We start from the raw sequence: 19772 nt of genomic DNA on the forward strand, positions 1-19772 counted from the left end.
TACCTTTATGGCATTGTTGAGCAGTGAACCAGAGCTTCTGAAGCAGCCATCGTCCTTCTGCTTCTGGGAGAGCCAGGTGAGGGCTTGAGTAATGTGTGTTTCGTCAATGAAGATATATTTTCGAGCTTGGGCAAAAGTCTTCAGTACAAAGGCTGTGAGCCTGTGGGTGACCAGCAATGGGCTTCATACATAGTAGAGCCTACATAGACGACTCTACGTAGAAGAGTCACCTAACAGGAATTTGTATGTACGTAGAGCTCCTACACCTTTAGTCTCCTTGATAAATCTGTAGGTCTAGTATTTCCTTGCTGACTCCCTTTGCCACCAGAAGTCTAAGCATTTCTGATTTACTTATTTTTCTTAGTTATTTCAGGAGGAAGGAATTTAAATCTCACTTTTTTTTTTTTTTTTTTTTTCGGAGATTTCCTTCTATAGCTAAAAGAATCTTCTGTAATCAACTCTTTTATGTAATAACTTCTAATTTGTTTTTCCTGAGGGATTTAAAGGATAATGTTTCCTATCACAGTCTCCTTAATTCTTTCCCCTTCTTAATGAAAATTTTCTCAGTCAAGATAAGCATAATCTAAAAAACAATATAAGCTGTTAACATGGTTTATCTGGAAGTAATATGATATATTCACTGACCATGTCATTTAAAAACTCATGGTTATGGGAGCCAATTTAGAAAAAAACACTTGGTTTATTATCAACAGGGTGCATTTGGGGAACAAGTCTAACACACTTATATTTGAATATCAGATTTTCTGCTTGCTACCTTGCTAATTATGGTGTATGTATCTAGTCTAATCTACTATAGTTCTAATAATACATATCTTAATAGGGTTCCTACAAATATAAATGTGGGAAAATGTGAAAAAATATGGCACAGAAATGAGAGCTTAAAAAATTGTCCTTCACTTACCAGGTGTTGCCCTGGTTCCTGCCATGTTTCTCCCCAAAGGTGCTATAGGAGCCATCGTGATGCTTGTAGTTTAACTGTCTTTGGTAACCTGGAATGGAAGGTCAACGAAACAACATAAAGATTAATGTGCACGTGGAGGCCAGAGATATTATTAAATGCTTTGGCCTCTTTTGTGCCTTTTCCTAAAATTTTCTGTCATACTTTAAGAAGGTTCTGAGTACCAAACATTTTATTGGAGATTGGATAGTTTTCATGAAATTAACCATCATAGTATTCATACCGTAGTAGCTATCAGGGTAGGATAAACTGATGTTTAAAAGTATTGATAAGTAATTTAAGCCTACTGGGAAATAAATTGAAATAATATCAACTTTCCACTCACTCATTGAGTAACTCACCAGTGTTGAGATAGCCAATGGCCTTGGACTTGATCTCTGGGGTCAGCTGCTGTGTTTCATTTAGATAATCCAGAACATAGATGTTAGGAGCAAAGAGAACCATGTTCTGTTCTCCACAACCATAAGGCATCTGGAGGAGATTCTGTGTGTTTTGCATTGCAGATCCCATTATATCTCCTATGAAATGGAAGAGAGGGAATTCATAAAGTTTAGAGATTATACTCTATCTTAGGTATTAAAAAGAAGAGTATAATTAGCTGAGCTTGAAAATAATTAGGATTTTTAAGAAGATATCTTCCATGGATAGAAGTGTGATTGGAAGCAATAAAAAAGCTCAAAGAGAGAAAGAAGAAAGAAATTAAAATTATATCCATTAATTTGAATAAAATATTTTTGGAAAAGAAATATAGTAGAAGCTATTAATACCCCAATGCACTCACCCAAGACTGAGACAGAGGCTCGGGCAGATTCCTCTACTACATTTGGTGGCAGCTTCAAGGATAATTGTTCAGATACCTCAGCACCTAAGGAAAGAGACAAATCAGTCATAGGAAAACTATTTCTGCAATGTGTATTTCTGAAGAGCTCTATAATCCCTAAGTTAAAACTATGATTTACTCTTAAATTACTCCTGAAACGTTGGTCTTCTTTTCTTCTTTTCTTTTCTTTTTTCCACATAAGAGGGTTTATTAAGCAAACAGAGTGTCTCCCTGCAGGATAAGAGAGAAAAATGAGAGGAAAAGAGAGAGAGAGAGCATGCGCAAGAGAGAGTGTGAAAAGCGAGAAGGAGAGAGAAAGAAAAGTGAGTAGGAGAGAGAAAGCATGAATGTGAGGAGAAGAAGAGAGAGCTCTTCTTTTCATAGAACAGTTTTATTTATCATCTAATACATGGCTGTTGGGATTCTAAGATTTTCCAAATTTCACCCCTGAGCACATTTTTTTCCCTGTATGTAGAGTTTCATTTCAAAAGAAGACAACAGATTGATAAGACCCTAGTAATGTTGTGGTTCAGTTACATTTATCCCATGGCTATGACAAGGAGATCTTTTTTTTTTGTCTGCCTTCACCCTTCTTACTCAATAATGAATTGTATGAGGAAAAAAAAAATGCCCTGCAAAAAACCTATATATATATATATATAAAACCTTTTATATATATAAAGAAAAATTTTTATGTATATATATATAAAGAAAAATTTATATATATATAAAGAAAAATTCCCCCATAGCCCCTGAATTCTACAATAATGTTACATTCTTTCTTCAATTTCATCATAATACAGTATTTTTATGAAGGCCTATAAAATGGGTGTGAAGAGATGTAGATGAATATAGCATTTGAGCCCTTGAAAATAAAATAATTACTACCAATGGACTTATATTTACTTCTGTTTAAATCTTGGTGACTTATATGAAGATGAAAATGAGAGAAGTGTAGTATTTACTTTCAGATTGCATCCTGAATCATGAAGCTAATATTAAAACTTTTATAAGATAACAAACACCATAAGCAAACTGAAAAGAAAAATAACCAAGAGGGGGGTAATATTTCTTTAAAATAAAATATTTGCTAGTGATGAACGTAATCAAATGACATTTTAATCTTGGTGAAATACATGAAGACAATTAGAGAAATATGGTATTTATCTTCTCTTACTAATAAAATTAACATTAAGGCTTATGTAAGAAATAAGATACCTAAGCAACATTAGAAAATAGCCACATAAGAGAAAATAAATGCAATATATTCAAAAACAACTACAGAAAAAAACAGTGTCATACGACTAAGGCCAAAAAAAAAAAAAAAAAAAAAAAAAAAAAGGTAAAATACTCAAAGCAAATGGTCAAATGATATGAAGGCAATTTATAAATTTGCAAAAACAAACTCATATTCACTTGTGACTAGGGAAATATAAATTAAAGCCATGACAAAATTTTAATATAATTTTTTGTAAAAAGATGGTAATTAATGATGATGAGTATACATTATGGATAGTAGTGGATGCACACTGTTGGAAGTATAAATGTATTTAGATAACAAAGATGAGATCTCTTCAGTTCCATTAAAACTAAGACTGCAGTGAGATGCTTCCACCTTTTCCACAGAAAGTTGAACTAGCAGATATTTGGAGACAAGAACATCTTTTTGAAACCTCTGACACTTGGAAACAAGTCTGAGAAAACTGCATGGTCCACAGAGTTGAATGAAAACCAAATTAGAAGGGTAAGAAGAATGGTCTCACTTTAACCACATCATCTCTCACCCCTACGTAGGTACAATTCTAGTGGAGAAGTTTTCCTTGGGTCCATGGTTTCTACAGGAGGAAAACAACCAGAGGCAGTTATCCAGTTCCCTTAGCATTGAAGATGCTTCCCAGGAACCCACTCTAGCCACACCTCACTAGGAATCTGGGGGATAATATCACAACTGGACCATATGAGTCAGGCAGAAATAAAAGACAGAGCTCAAGGTGGCAAACATATGGATCTTTGTGGCACCTATGTGTTCCTGTTCCAAAAGCTTTTTATGAGGCAACACTATCCATGCCAGACAGAGCAATTACCAGAAAAGAAAATTAAAAGCTAATATCTTTTATGAACATAGATGTAACATTCCTCAAAAATCTAGCAAACTGAATTCAACAACACATTATCATTTGCCATGATCAAGTGAGATTTATCTCTGGATTATAAGTATATTTTACATAAACAGATCAATAAATGTTATATGTCACTTTAATAAAATGAAGGACAAAAACATGATCATTTCATTGGATGAAGAAAGAGCATTTGACAAAATTCAACACCCTTTCATGTAAAACTCTCATCAGATTAGGTACAGCAGGAATGTACCTCAGCACAATAAAGGCAATGTGTCACCAACAGCATGGCCAAACTCCCAGTTTCAGTGAGGGGTGATAGGGGATTAGAAAAGTTTTTTAAAAGACTCACACATGCAGATTTTGAAGGTAAAGGCTGGGATCAGATGAAGTACTGCTCTCTGATGGAGAAGCAGATCTAAAAATTTAGGCCAGCAATCTGTATTTATATATGTCTCATTATCAGGTTAAAGACTATGCAAGCATTATTCTTTCTACTCAGGAAAGTTACAGGACTAGAAATATCTGTGCAGCTTTTCCACACTTGCAGTGTGCAATGTTAGGAGCTTTAGTTGCAATGTGCAATGTTAGGAGCTTTGCACAGCACTCAAGGAGGTCCATTGTTTAAAGTTACGGTTAAGCTGGGAGGCTCAGGAGTAGTAGAGCTGGTGAAACGTTGTGGTTGTCTAGCATGAGAATTCCTCTATCCCTGTGAGTTATGTGCCTGAGATCAAGGTGGAAGCTGATAAGACTCTTGCACAGAGCTTCCTCCGGTGGGGTGTTACCGTAGCAACTGGGCATCCTGAACCCTTGCACAGAAACATTCCCAGGCACCATGTGTGCCATAGCCATGAGGTCATCAGAGATCCCCCAAGCTCAGTCACTGCTTTCCACAGCAATGTGATAAACCCATAATTGATTACTCAGTAGTGAAAACTTAGAAGTATTTCCTTTAGGATCTGGAACAAGAAAGGGAAGTCCACTCATGCCATTTCTATATAATGTGGTACTGGAAGTATCAACAAGAACAGTCAGATGAGAAAAAGAAATAAAACCCATGCAAACCAGAAAGGAAGAAGAAAAATAATTTTCTGATGACTGGAGAAAACCCTGAAGACCCCACTAAAACCTTATGGGAACTATTAAATGAATACAGTAATGTTAAAGGATAGAAAATGAACACACAAAAATCAGTGAGGCTACTGTATACTGACAATGAATTGTCCTAGAAAGAAATAAAAAGAACAATCCCTTTTACAATAGCTTTGAGGAAAAAAATGTAGGAATAAGTATAACCAAGACCTATGAACTGAAAATTATAAAATATTGAAAGAAATTGAAGAGGACACAAATGGAAAAATATTCTGTCCTCGTGGATGGAAATAATTATTATTAAAATGTCTGTACTATTCAAGTTAATCTATAGATTTAATGCAAACCTTATCAAAATTCCATTGTTATTTTTCATAGAACTTGGAAAAAAATTCTAAAATGCATGTACAATAATATCGCAATGTAAATCCCAAATAGTGATCACGAGCAAAAAGAACAAAACTGAAGACATTATGCTACCTGATTTCAAACTATTTTACAAAGGTGTGGTAACTTAAAATAGCATGTACTTGCATAAAAATATATGCATGGTACCCATGTTTATAGGTGCACAATTCATAATAGCCAAACTATGGAACCAGCCTCGGTGTCCATGAATAGATGAATGGAGAAAGAAAATGTGGTACATATACACCATGAAATTTTATTCAGCCATGAAGAAAAACAAAATTGTCATTTGCAGGAAAATGGATGGAACTAGAGACCACTATGTTAAAATCAGTAAAAATCAGAAGATCAGTGGTCTTACATTTTCTCTCATATGCAGAAGCTAGAAAGGAAAAAGGAAAAGAAAGGTGGGTGGCATCTCATGAAAATCAAAGGGAGATAAGTAGAGGAAAGGGACCAGGGTGTAGAAAGGAGGGTTGGAGAGGGGAAGTACTGGGGAGTCATATTGGCCAAATTATGTATGCGTGTATGGATATGTAACAGCAAATCCCACCATTATGTACAACTATAATGAACCAATAAAATTGGAAAAAATAATAAAAGTAAAATATATATATATATATGCACATACATACATATAAAACAAGGAACAGAATAGAAAGCCCAGAAATGAATATACATGTGTATAGTCTATTGATTTTCAACAAAAGTTCCAATAACACACAATGGGGAAAAGGATGGTTTCTTCAGTAATTAATGTTGGGAGAACTCTATATCAACATGCAAAAGAATTAAATTGGATCTTTGTAGTACACCATATGCAAAAATTGATTCAAAATGGGTAAAGGTTTAAACATGACTTGAAATGTAAAATTATTAGATGAAAATATAGGGGGAAAAAGACAATTATTTTGTTTTTGAATTTGACCCTAAAGTTCAGGCAACAAATGCAAAAATAGACAAATGGGATTATTATAAACTTAAAAACTGCTGCACAGAAAACAATACAATTAACAATGTGAAGAGGTAGACCAGAAGAAAATATTTGCAAGCCACGTATCTGATGAGTTGACACTCAAACTGTAGAAGGAACTTAACAGCAAGAAAACAAACCAGTTAGAAACGGGCGAGAGAACCGAATAGACATTCCTCGAAAGAAGGCATACAAATGACCAGTATATACATAAAAAGTGCTTGACATCTCTAATTATTAGGGAAATTCAAATTAAAACCATAATCGGGTATCACACCTGTAAGAATGACTATCATTAAAAAGTCAAAGAAAAACAAATATTGACTTGGATGTGAAAAGGGGAACTCTGGTCACTGTTGACGGGTATATAAAACAGTATAGTCATTACGGAGAACTGTATGAAGATCCCTTTAAAACTAAAATTAGAATTACCTCATGATGCAACAATCCAGTTCTGTGTCTTTATTCAAAAGATTTGAAACTAGCTTGTTGAAGAGATGTCTGCATGTCTGTGTTCATTACAATACTAAACACAATAGCCAAGGTACGGAATCAGCATAAGTGTTCATCAGCAGATGGAGGGGTAAAGAAATGCACAGACACACAGCAGAATACTATTCAGTTTTAAAAAAGAAGGAAATTCTGTCATTCTGCGACAACATAGATAAACCTGGAGGACATTATTTCAGGTAAAATAAGCTGGGTACAGGAAGACAAACACTGCATGTTCTTACTTCTATGTATAGAAGTGAAAAATGGTGGAACTCATAAAAGCAGAATAGAATGATGGATACAAAGGCCGGAGGTGGGGGCAATGCAGAAATAATGGTCAAAGGATATAGTCTCAGGAGAAATAGCTTTTTTTTTAAAGTTCAGTTGCACAGCATGTTGAATATAGTTAATAATAATGAATTGCACATTTCAAACTTGGTAAGAGAATAAATTTAAAATGTAGTTAACCCCAAAAAATAAGTATTTGGGGTGATAATATGTTAATTAACTTGATTTAATGATTCTACATTGTATTCATAATGTAGCAACAGTTTTTCCCCATGAACATAAACAATTATAAAGTTGTCAATTTGCAAAAAAAATTAAACCAAAACAACAATAAAAAGCCTAAGAATATAACTATCATCTTGATTGAGAAATTTCACATTTTAGAATCTACATTAGATACACTTGTATATATCTAGGATGTTATTTGAATTATTATTTTTTTTACTAGACAATAGTAGAAAAAACTAACATCGAATGGTTGAAAAACCAAACAGAATGCACTTTTATAAAATTATTTAGATAATTAAACTTAATTTACTTAAATGTAGAAATAAGCCTACACAATCAATAAATTATGTTTGTTTTTTGATTTTGTTTGGTTACCAGGGATTGAACCCAGGGGCACTCAACCACTGAGCCACATCATCAGTCCTTTTTTGTATTTTATTTAGCGACAAGGTCTCACTGAGTTGCTTAGCACCTCACTGTTGCTGAGACTGACTTTGAACTCCCTATCCTCCTGCCTCGGCCTCCCCTGACACTTGGATTATAGGCATGTGGCACCATGCCCAGCTAAATTATGTGTTTAAGGATACGTTGTATATATTAAATCTTGGCAATATACAAACATAGTAAACAGAAATTAGTAGGGGGAGAGAGAAGACAAAAGACCTATGTATGATACTGATTAGACATTGGTTTGGGGTGAGGATATGTTGAGTTGAAAATTTCTTAGTGAAGTAAATTTCTGTAAATTTTTTTGTTTGGACTTGAAAATTTTCTGGTAAGATGAAGTGATACATTCTGTTGTAAACTTCTTTAATTTTTCTCAAATGACTGACAAGGCCTTAGGTACTGAATTGGCATCAAATAAACATGATAATGGTAAAGGCCATGGCAACTTTTTCTTTGAGAAATAGCACAGTCTCATTATTGAATCTGGCTGGCTATGTAAAATTCAGTGTCAGTGTGACCTGAATTCAGCTATCCCTATGTTGTATTACTAATTATTCAAGGCAGTATCCTCTTGGACAATATTCATTTTATTCTACCCATTTTCTACCTGTGCTCACAGCATTTACTGACAGGAAAGACATTGTGCTGCCAAGAGGTATAGTCTCATAATGCTTGGGATAGACACCCTCCTGAAAGTATTTGGCTTCCTAAAGAGCAGTTTTCTCCTAATTTATCACATATGTTGGTAGCAGGTCTTACCTCACAGTGAAAGGGACAAAATATAAAAAAATTCTCTGGACCTCAAATGTTCTACAAGCTTTATTTAGTGCTATTTTAATCACAATGGTTGACTCTTACCTGAAGGACAAAGGAGGGAGTTGAACGTTGCTTCCTTCTCTAGTCCTTCAGGCTTTAGGGAGAAGAAAGAAAAGTTAGGGGTAAGCATAAACAGACTCTCAGGGCATGTGTACTGATAGAGAACACTAAAGAGTAAAGAGAAGGATTCGAACTGCACTATATTATCAAATTAAATATAAGCACTATGAAGGATGACAATACGAGGGAAAAATACAGAAAAATGTCACTAGAGAAATGGAGACAGACAGAGATGGGGATGATAAGTAGATAAGGATAGAGAAGACAAATGTTAAATAATAATAATTATTAATTATATCCAAATATGTATGGTATGAATGTTATTATGGACTATATATTATCCATCTCTTCTTCCCTAAAAGTTGGAACCCTAACCTGATTCAGTGCTATTTTTGTATAACCTATTAAATGGACAGGTTCGCTTACTTCAACCAGCAGAAGCTTGATGATTGTGTCTTTCTTTCCATATTCAGGGACCACAGCCCCTTCACTCCCACAGAGCTCCTGAGATGCCAGCGCTTCTGCACTCACAGTGAAGTTCACATTTCCTAAAAAAAAAGTAGAGATAAGTACCATCTTTCCTTTCTTCTGTGCCTCTGACTTCAAAATTTATAAATGGTTAATGCTCTGTAGTCTTATATTTCATAAAAATATAAGAGAAGAAGTAGAGCAACATAACCTAGAGGCTACTGATGCTGAGAATCTAAGGTGGAGATGGAGGTGAGGAAGTGAGGATATCCTTCTAGGCATCGTAGAATTACAGACCGCCTACCACCTGGAGGTCTTGGCCCGAGGGAAGTAACACTGAGGCACACAGCCCTGAGTAGAGAATTGTAGACTCTAGGAGTCTGTTTCTCACCTAATGACTTTGGGGTTACTGCCCAGGACACAGTTTGCCGCCCATTCGCACAGATGCAGTGAGACTTTTGTTCCTTCTCCACTGGGACAGCTAGGAATGTGGGGGAGGCTTCCAGCTGTATGTAGACCTGAAACCACACAACAGACAAAAGGGTTTAGAGGTAGGACCAGAAGGATAATGGGATTGAAATAAAGGATACTGAGGGAATGATTAGGTGTTGGGGTGCCTAGCCTAGCCTTAAAGATTATATCAGTGAAAACTGAGTAACTAAAACTTGAGTCAACTTAATAATCCTGGTGGGTCTTAGAACTCTGGGAGTAGCCCTCTCTTCCAGGTGGTGGGACCAGAGGCAAGGAAAGGTAATGCTGGCTACCTGCCTGTGTAAGCTCTGCTTCTGAGACCTGGAAGCTTGGTCATTTTCTCAGTTCTCCCTGCAGAGTTTACAAGTCTATAAATAGCTATGGTTTCAGCAGAGGTAATATGTTCACAAACAACTTTTAAAATGAGATTGAACATAATGAATAAAGTTAACTATATAAGAATGTAGAAGTTGAATCTTGGAAGATCTGACACGAGCAGGAAGAGCACTGATATTTGTTGTCCCTGTCAGAAATCTTTTTTATTCTCCCAGTGCTGGAGACAGAATCCAGAACTTTGTACATGGTTGGCAAGTACTCAACCACTTCAGCCCACCTCAAAAATCATTGTATTGCCCAAACTATCTAACTTTAAAGTGTTATGATAAGGGCTAGAAACTTGTTTTTACAATTCAGTACTTAGAGATATCAGCAACTTACAATATATATAAGAAATGAATGTCTCTGTGATGGTATTCACACTCTGTTGATCCCATCTTATATAAAAGAGTTTGTCAGTATTCCTAGAAATGCAATTCTTAATTTACTTGACTGTTGCCTTGTAATCATTTTAGGAAAGAGAACTTTACCCGGATGCATCATGGATTATTCTTAGTGCTGTGAACTTTGAGTAAAGGAGTCTTTTGTTCTATCCACCCTTCCAATTCACACTTATTTTCCTTACCTGGATGCATTTGGGAAGGTAGTTCAACACAGTGGCCTTGAGTGTGAAGGCCTCTCCACGGACCACAGAGTAGGGCATTGTGAGTTCCACGAAGAAGGGCTGGAAGACCCGGAGGGAGGCCGTGGGAGAGAGACCAAGCCCGGTGTCATTGGACAGGCAGAGGGCCCCTGCTTTCCACTCCGTGATGGTGTCAGGGATGGTTCCTCCTACTTCAGCCACACCTGATGAGCTGGGAGGAAGGTAATGTGAAGAACAGAAAGTAAGTGATTAAATAAATCCATCCTAGGAAGAGAGGTATTATAAATGATTCTTTTGTCACAATTTGAATGCACTTAATAGAAATACCAATAATGAAGAGCATAATTCAGACCAGACTTTGAAAAATATTAGGCTTTTCTTCCAAATCTGTTTTTAATGCTAGTCTCTATCAGAACCTCCTATAGATATATTGTTGTAGTATACTTTTTATAGAAATATAGTTATAGACTAAATATGTAATTTGAGATTATCCTTAAATTCTTTTCTATAAAATGCAGGTTCAGCATGGGCAGATTTATCATTTTTATTTCTACTACTATTGCGCATTTTGCCTGATTTTGTGCTTAACCTAAGATTGCTGACCACTAAAGGATCTCATAGTTGTTAATCCAAGCAGTGCTTGGTTATATTTAGAACCATTCCCCTTTTTCTGTAAATCCTAGAATTAAATTTGTGTAGAATTTCTTAGTTTTGATTGAATTATATTAGTGACATTTCATAACGTAAGTATTTATGTTAAACCTCTCCTAAAAAGAGCAATAAGCTTAGAAGTATTTGGATATTGAAAAGTTAGCTAAAAGTTTCCTAGTTCTCCCTGAAAAGGGTCTGTCTACATATTTTCTCAGTTACTCCCTGAGGGTTGGGTTTCTAACTGGCCTCATCTGGGAGCAGAAGGGACAGGTAAACAGTGGACTTCTGGAGTCCAGAATTAGAGTGTAGGCACTTCCCATCCACTCATGGCTTGCTTTAGTAATAAAACCAGGTCTCCAACTTCTTCCTGGAAGAAACTGGTCAACACGTCAAGCACATCAACTTTTACAGCTCCTAAATCATCTATCTCTAGGATTGGATGGTGCTTTCATTCTCAAGTACACTGAAACCACAGAGAACAGAAAGGTGGTTTTACATGGATATGTGAGCACTTTTAGCAGCCCTCTCCCAGGGCTCCATGAAAAGAGAACAGGTAAAAACTTTTCAGCTCCCAGTTTTTCTCTGGAGAAGGTTTGGCTACATATTTATGTCCCAACTTTCCCAGCTGTTGCCTGTGGATCAGGCCTTCAGTTAGCTTGCATTTAGGAACTGAAGGATCAGGCAATCAGTCAGTCTCTAGGAACATGAGTGAGTATGTGGTTCCTTCCAATAATTCCTCCTCCTGGCTGGTTGGCTCCTGTTATAGAGCTAAGTGTCCAGCTAACTTGCCTGTCTCAGGGAACAAAAAATAAAGAACAAAGCATTAAATTGAATGTATGTGTAGAATGAAAAAGAAAAGAGGCATTTGTTACAGTTCCTCTTCCCAGCTTTGAGTAGAGTGGATCTTGCCAATCTCAAGACACTAACAAACTTTGTTATACTTTAATTTCCTTTGGGATCACTAAGAACAAGACAATATGGATAAGCACAAACATTTAAGAGACACCTAGAATATCTGGTTGGGCTTATTGGTGAGGTACTTCTGCTACATGAGGCCAGTCTGACAAAAGTGGGTATGTGTTGCTTTTTCTAATACAGAGAAACCAATATAGAGGGTCAAAGAAAAGAGAAAAAACCAGGAAAAGGTGTTTCAAACAAAAGAAAAAGATGATTCCTCAGAAAGTGACTTTAATGAAATGAAGACAGATGATATACTTAACAGAGAATTCTAGAGAATAGTCATAAAGCTATTCACTGAGATTGGAAGATAAATACATGAACAAAGTAAGAATTCCAACAAAGAAAAAATTTAAAAACTACTAAGTAGAAATCATAGATCTGAAGAATATAGTAACCGAACTTAAAAAGGAACTAGAGGGATTCAATAGCAAACTGCATCAAATGAAAAAAAAAGACTAGCAAAATTGAAGTCAGGTCTTGTGAATCATTTGATCTGAGGAGCAAAAAAATAAAAAGACGATGAAAAGATAGCTTAAGGGAGCTATGGGGCACCATCAAGAAGAACAATATTCTAGTATTACTGGAACCTCAGGAGAAGAAATGAGAAAGTGACAGAACATTATTTAAAGAAGGAAATAGAAAACTAGATACAAGAAATCTAAATAACACCAAACAAGATGAACCCAGGGACCCACACTGATACACATTACAAAAATTGACAAAATTTAGGATAAAAAGATTTTTGAAAGAAGCAAGAAAATTTCACATGTTACATGCAAGGGACCCTCTATAAGACTATTAGGATTTCCAGCAGAAACCTTGCTGGCCAGAAAGAAGTGTAGTCTTTTAATAAATCTTTGAATGTATCTTGCTTTTGACATGTCCTGAAATTGTTTTTAGTGGTGTAAATCAAGAATCCCTTCTGGTTGTGTGGCACTTCCACTCCACTTGGAAAGACTTCCTTGGACCCCTATTGAGGGACAATACTACCCAAAGGGACATAGGGTCAATATAATCTTTATCAAAATTACAATTGCATTTTTCATAGAAATAGAAAAGTAAATCTAAGATTTGTATGGAACTGCAAAAGATCTTGAACAGCCAAAACAATTCTAACATAGAAAAAGTGACACACACACACACACACACACACAGACACAGATACACAAATATTAAGAAATAAAAAAAGAAAATAGTTGGTGATAACCTGGGTGGGACTGGAGAGCACTGTGTTCAGTGAAAGAAGCCAGGCATAAAATGATCTCACTCATGTGAAATATAAAAAGTTGATTTTATTGGAAAAAAAGTAAAATAATGGTCTCTAGAGACTAGAAACGATAGAGGGTAGAGATGATAGGTAGAGGTTAGAAAATGGGCACCAAAGGAATTAGTTCTAGTATTCTACAGCACAATAATATAATTGTAGTCAACAACAGAACATGATAGGTTTCAAAAAAATTAGGATAGTCCAAAGTTTGCCAACACATAGAAAGGATAAATATCTGAGGAGGTATAAATACTATTGTGATTTGATCATCACACATTGTATACATACATCAAATCATCATACTGTACTCCATAAATATGTAAAAATAATTGTCCTAAAAAAAGAAAAAAAGTTGGAGGAAACACACTTCCTGATTTCAAACTATAGGACAAAGTCATAATAATAACAATAGTATGATATTGGAATAGAATAATATGTATAGAATAATGAAACATAAATAAACTCAAGCATATATAATCAACTGATTTTCAATAGGCCCTAGGAAGAAACAATTGAAGAGGAAAGTCTTGTTAATAAGTGACACTGGGATGGCTGCCTGCATCGCCGAGGTAGAAGGCGGGCAGCTATCCTGCCCAGCCAGCAGGCCAAGGACAGACTTCATAACTGAGTGACGCCACCTGACCCCTGCACCTAGCTCAGTGCCATCACTGGTTGGTCGCAGTCGCGGAGTGAACTGGTGGGCGAGTCAGGCTACTTGCATCACAGAGGTAGCAGGCGGGCACCCAACCTGCCTGCCTCGCAGAACTGGACGGCAGGTAGTCAACCCGCCCAACACCAGACCAAAGACAGATGCCATCACTGAACAACCCGGCTGACTCCCATGCCGAGGTTTGTTGCCACCACGGAGTTAGCCAGAGGCTGGTGCAGGCATTTTGAATTACTCCTGAGGGGGTGGCCATCATCATTGGAAGGGCGACTCCCTTCCTGAGACACCTACAGGAGGCTAGAAGCCCTTTGACAAGACCCAGGAGCCAAGAAGAGGAGGTACTGAGAGACTCAGGACCAACTCAGAGCCACCGGAGAATATACCCCACCTGAAGGCCACCACCCCTAGAAAGCTAGCTTCCTAGTGTAGCACCACATTATCAAGTTCCTCCAAGACTTCAGGCTACTGAAGGCTAAGAGGTGACTTACTGGAAATCTATGGAGACAATATTAGTCAATAGAGGAAATCTGTAATTTCCCAGAGTTTCACTATTAGAGGAGTAGATACCTGAACAATATGAGAAAACAAGGGAAGAAAATGTCCCAAACAAACCTAGATGGTATAGTAATAAAATCCAATGACAGCATGGAAGAAGAAATGTCAGAAAGGGAGTTCAGAGTGTACATAATCAAAATGATCAGGGAAACAAACGAGGAGATGAAGAGCAAATGCAGGGATTAAAGGATGAGAAGAAAGGGCAAATGCAGGCATTGAATGATCACACAAATCAACAGTTAAAAGAGCAAATACAGGAAGCAAAAGATCATTTCAATAAAGAGTTAGAGATACTGAAAAAAAAAAAAAAAAACAAAAACCAGAAATCCTTGAAATGAAGGAAACAATAAACCAAATTAAAAACTCCATAGAAAGCATAACAATAGGATAGAACACCTGGAAGACAGAACTCAGATATCGAAGACAAAATATTTAAACTTGAAAACAAAGTTGACCAAACAGAGAAGATGGTAATAAATCATGAACAGAATCTATAAGAACTATGGGATATCGTGAAAAGGCCAAATTTAAGAATTGTCGGGATTGAGGAAGGCTTAGAGAAACAAACCAAAGGAATAAACAATCTATTCAATGAAATAATATCAGAAAATTTCCCAAATCTGAAGAATGAAATGGAAAATCAAGTACAAGAGGCTTATAGGACTCCAAATACACAAAATTACAACAGACCCACACCAAGGCAGATTATAATGAAAATACTTAACATACAAAATAAAGACAGAATTTTAAAGGCTGTGAAAGAAAAGAATCAAATTACATTTGGGGGAAACCATACGGATATCAGCAGATTTTTCAATCCAGACCCTAAAAGCTAGAAGGGCCTGGAACAACATTTTTCAAGCCCTGAAAGAAAACGGATGCCAACCAAGAATCTTATACCCAGCAAAACTTACCTTCAGATATGACGACAAAATAAAATCCATCCATGATAAACAAAAGCTAAAAGAATTTACAAAAAGAAAGCCAGCATTACAGAACATTCTCAGCAAAATATTCCATGAGGAAGAGATGAAAAACAATGCTGCAAATCAGCAACGGGAGGAATTAGCCTAAAGGAATAGCCAAATAAAGGAGAAACCAAATCATGTCAAAAAACAAACATGAGTCAAATGACTGGGAATACAAATCATATCACAATAATAACCCTGAATGTTAATGGCCTGAATTCATCAATCAAAAGACATAGACTGGCAGATTGGATTAAAAAGAAAGTTCCAACAATTTGCTGCCTGCAAGAGACTCATCTCATAGAAAGAGATACCCACAGACTAAAGGTGAAAGGATGGGGGAAAACATACCATGCACATGGACTCAGCAAAAAAGCTGGAGTATCCATCCTCATATCAGATAATGTGGACTTCAAGCCAAAGTTGGTCAGAAGGGATAAAGAAGGACATTTCATACTGCTTAAGGGAAGCATAAATCAGCAAGACATAACAATCATAAATATCTATGCCCCAAACACTGGCTCAACCATATACGTCAAACAAATCATTCTCAATGCCAGAAATCAAATAGACCACAATACAATATACTAGGTGATTTTAACACACTACTCTCACCTCTGGACAGATCCTCCAAACAAAAATTGAATGAAGAAACCATGGATCTCAAAAACATAATCAATAATTTACACTTAATGGATATTTACAGAATATACCATCCAATGAAGAGCGAATACACTTTCTTCTCAGCAGCACATGGATCCTTCTCTAAAATAGACCATATATTATGTCACAAAACTACTGTTAACAAATACAAGAAGATAGAGATACTACCATGTATTCTATCAGATCATAATGGATTAAATTAGAAATAAATGACAGAGTAAAAAACAGAAACTACTCCAACATCTGGAGATTAAATAATATGCTATTGTATGATGAATGGATAGCAGAAGATATTAGGAAGGAAATTAAAAATTCTTAGAGGTAAATGAGAACAAAGAAACAACATATCAAAATCTCTGGGACACTATGAAAGCAGTACTTAGAGGAAAATTTATTTCATGGAGTGCATTCAATAAAAGAAGGAAAAATCAACAAATAAACGACCTAACACTACAGCTCAAAGTCCTAGAAAAAGAAGAACAGAGCAACACCAAAAGTAGTAGAAGACAGGAAATAGTTAAAATCAGAGCTGAAATCAACGAAATTGAAACAAAAGAAACAATCGAAAAATCCGACAAAATAAATAGTTGGTTCTTTGAAAAAATAAACAAAATTGGTAAACCCTTAGCCACACTAACAAAGAGAAAGAGGGAGAAAACTCAAATTACTAAAATTCGGAATGAACAAGGAAATATCACAACAGTCACGAGTGAAATACAAAACATAATTAGAAGCTATTTTGAAAATCTATACTCCAACAAAACAGAAAACCTTGAAGACATCAACAGGTTTCTAGAGACATATGAATTGCCTAAACTGAATGAGGAGGACATACACAATTTAAATAGACCAATTTCAAGTACTGAAATAGAAGAAGTCATCAAAAGCCTACCAACAAAGAAAAGTCCAGGACCAGATGGGTTCTCAGCCGAGTTCTACAAAACCTTTAAAGAAGAGCTCATTCCAATACTTCTCAAAGTATTTCATGAAATAGAAGAGGAGGGAACCCTCCCAAACTCATTCTATGAAGCCAATATCACCCTGATACCTAAACCAGACACATCGAGGAAAGAAAATTTCAGACCAATGTCCTTAATGAACATTGATGCAAAAATTCTCAACGAAATCTTAGCAAATTGCGTACAAAAATATATTAAAATGATAGTGCACCACGATCAAGTGGGTTTTATCCCAGGGATGCAAGGTTGGTTCAACATCTGGAAATCAATAAATGTAATTCAGCATATCAACAGACTAAAAGTTAAGATTATTTCAATAGATGCAGAAAAAGCGTTTGATAAAATACAGCATCCCTTCATGCTCAAAACACTGGAAAAAATAGGGATAGTGGGAACATTCCTTAAGATTGTAAAGGCCATCTATGCTAAGCCAATGGCTAATATCATTCTAAATGGTGAAAAACTGAAAGCATTCCCCCTAAAAACTGGAACAAGGCAGGGATGCCCTCTTTCGCCACTTCTATTCAACATTGTCCTCAAAACTCTAGCCAGAGCAATTGGACAGACCAAGGAAATTAAAGGGATACGAATAGGAAAAAAAGAACTCAAACTATCCCTATTTGCTGATGACATGATTATATATTTAGACAAACCAGGAAATTCCACCAGAAAACTTTTAGAACTCATAAGTGAATTCAGTAAAGTAGCAGGATATAAGATTAATGATCATAAATCCAATGCATTTTTATACATAAGTGATGAATCTTCAGAAAGAGAAGTTAGGAAAACTACCCCATTCACAATAGCTTTGAAAAAAATAAAATACTTGGGAATCAATCTAACCAAAGAGGTGAAAGACCTCTACAATGAGAACTACAGAACACTAAAGAAAGAAATTAAAGAAAACCTTAGAAGATGGAAAGATCTCCCATGTTCTTTGATAGGCAGAACTAATATTGTCAAAATGGCCATACTACCTAAAGTGCTATACAGATTCAATGCAATTCCAATTAAAATCCCAATGACATACCTTACAGAAATAGATCAAGCAATTATGAAATTCATCTGGAAGAAGAAGAAACCCAGAATAGCTAAAGCAATCCTTAGTAGTAAGAGTGAAGCAGGGAGTACCACAGTACCAGATCTTCAACTCTACTACAAAGCAATAGTAACAAAAATGGCATGATAGTGGCACCAAAATAGACAGGTAGATCAATGGTACAGAATAGAGGACATGGACACAAACCCAAATAAATACAATTTTCTCATACCAAACAAAGGTGCCAAAAATATGCAATGGAGAAAAGATAGCCTCTTCAACAAATGGTGCTGGGAAAACTGGAAATCCATATGCAACATAGTGAAATTAAACCCCTATCTCTCACCCTGCACAAAACTCACAATGGATCAAGGACCTTGAAATCAGACCACAGACCCTGCATCTTATAGAAGAAAAAGTAGGTCCAAATCTTCCTTAGGTTCAGACTTCTTTAACAGGACTCCCATAGCACAAGAAATAAAAGCAAGAATCAATAACTGGGATAGATTCAAACTAAAAATCTTTCTCTCAACAAAGGAAACTATCAGTATTGTGAAGGGAGAGCCTACAGAATGGGAGAAAATCTTTGCCACTCATACTTCAGATAGAGCAATAATTTCCAGAATATATAAAGAACTCAAAAAACTCTACATCAAGAATACAAATAATCCAACCAAAAAGTGGGCTAAGGATATGAACAGACAATTCACAGAAGATCTACAAGCAATCAACCAACATATGAAAAAATGTTTACCATCTTTAGTAATAAGAGAAATGCAAATCAAATCTACCCTAGGATTCCATCTCACCCCCATTAGCATGGTGATTATCAAGAATACAAGCAACAACAGGTGTTGGCGAGGATGTGGGGAAAAAGGTACACTCATACATTGCTGGTGGGGCTGCAAATTAGTGCAGCACTCTGGAAAGCAGTGTGGAGATACCTTAGAAAACTTGGAATGGAACCACCATTTGACCCAGCTATCCCACTCCTCATTCTATACCCAAAAGACTTAAAATCAGCATACTACAGAGATAAAGCCACAACAATGGTCATAGCTGCTCAATTCACAATAGCCAGATTGTGGAACCAACCTAGATGTCCTTCAATTGATGAAGAGATAAAGAAACTGTGGTATATATATACAATGGAATATTACTCAGCCGTAAAGAATAATAAAATTATGGTATTTGTAGGCAAATGGATGCAGTTGGGAGAGTATCATGCTAAGTGAGATAAGCCAATCTCAAAAAACCAAAGGATGAATGATCTCACTGATAAGCGGATGATGACACATATAGTGGGTGTGAAGGGGGCAAGAATGGAGGAAGGAGGGACTCTATAGAGTGATAAGAGGGGTGGGTAGGGTGGGGGGGGAGAAAAAAATAACAGAATGAATCA

The 19772-nt window shown here is 36.1% G+C and overlaps 1 protein-coding gene across 1 annotated transcript in view; it reads right to left on the bottom strand.

The window, feature by feature from the left end:
- The window catches only part of LOC306662908 (alpha-2-macroglobulin-like), a 53626-nt gene that overhangs the window by 10172 nt on the left and 23682 nt on the right, over positions 1-19772 (bottom strand). Inside the window, exons 19-26 of the mRNA XM_079143139.1 lie at positions 10624-10852; positions 9583-9709; positions 9150-9271; positions 8706-8757; positions 1761-1844; positions 1321-1497; positions 923-1010; positions 4-160 (exon numbers count right to left, since the gene is read on the bottom strand). Coding sequence (XP_078999265.1) covers positions 4-160; positions 923-1010; positions 1321-1497; positions 1761-1844; positions 8706-8757; positions 9150-9271; positions 9583-9709; positions 10624-10852 — 1036 coding nt within the window. The remainder of the gene's footprint in view (positions 1-3; positions 161-922; positions 1011-1320; positions 1498-1760; positions 1845-8705; positions 8758-9149; positions 9272-9582; positions 9710-10623; positions 10853-19772) is intronic.

Source organism: Sciurus vulgaris (genome assembly GCF_902686455.1).
Source record: "Sciurus vulgaris genome assembly, chromosome: 5".
Lineage (NCBI taxonomy): Eukaryota > Metazoa > Chordata > Mammalia > Rodentia > Sciuridae > Sciurus > Sciurus vulgaris.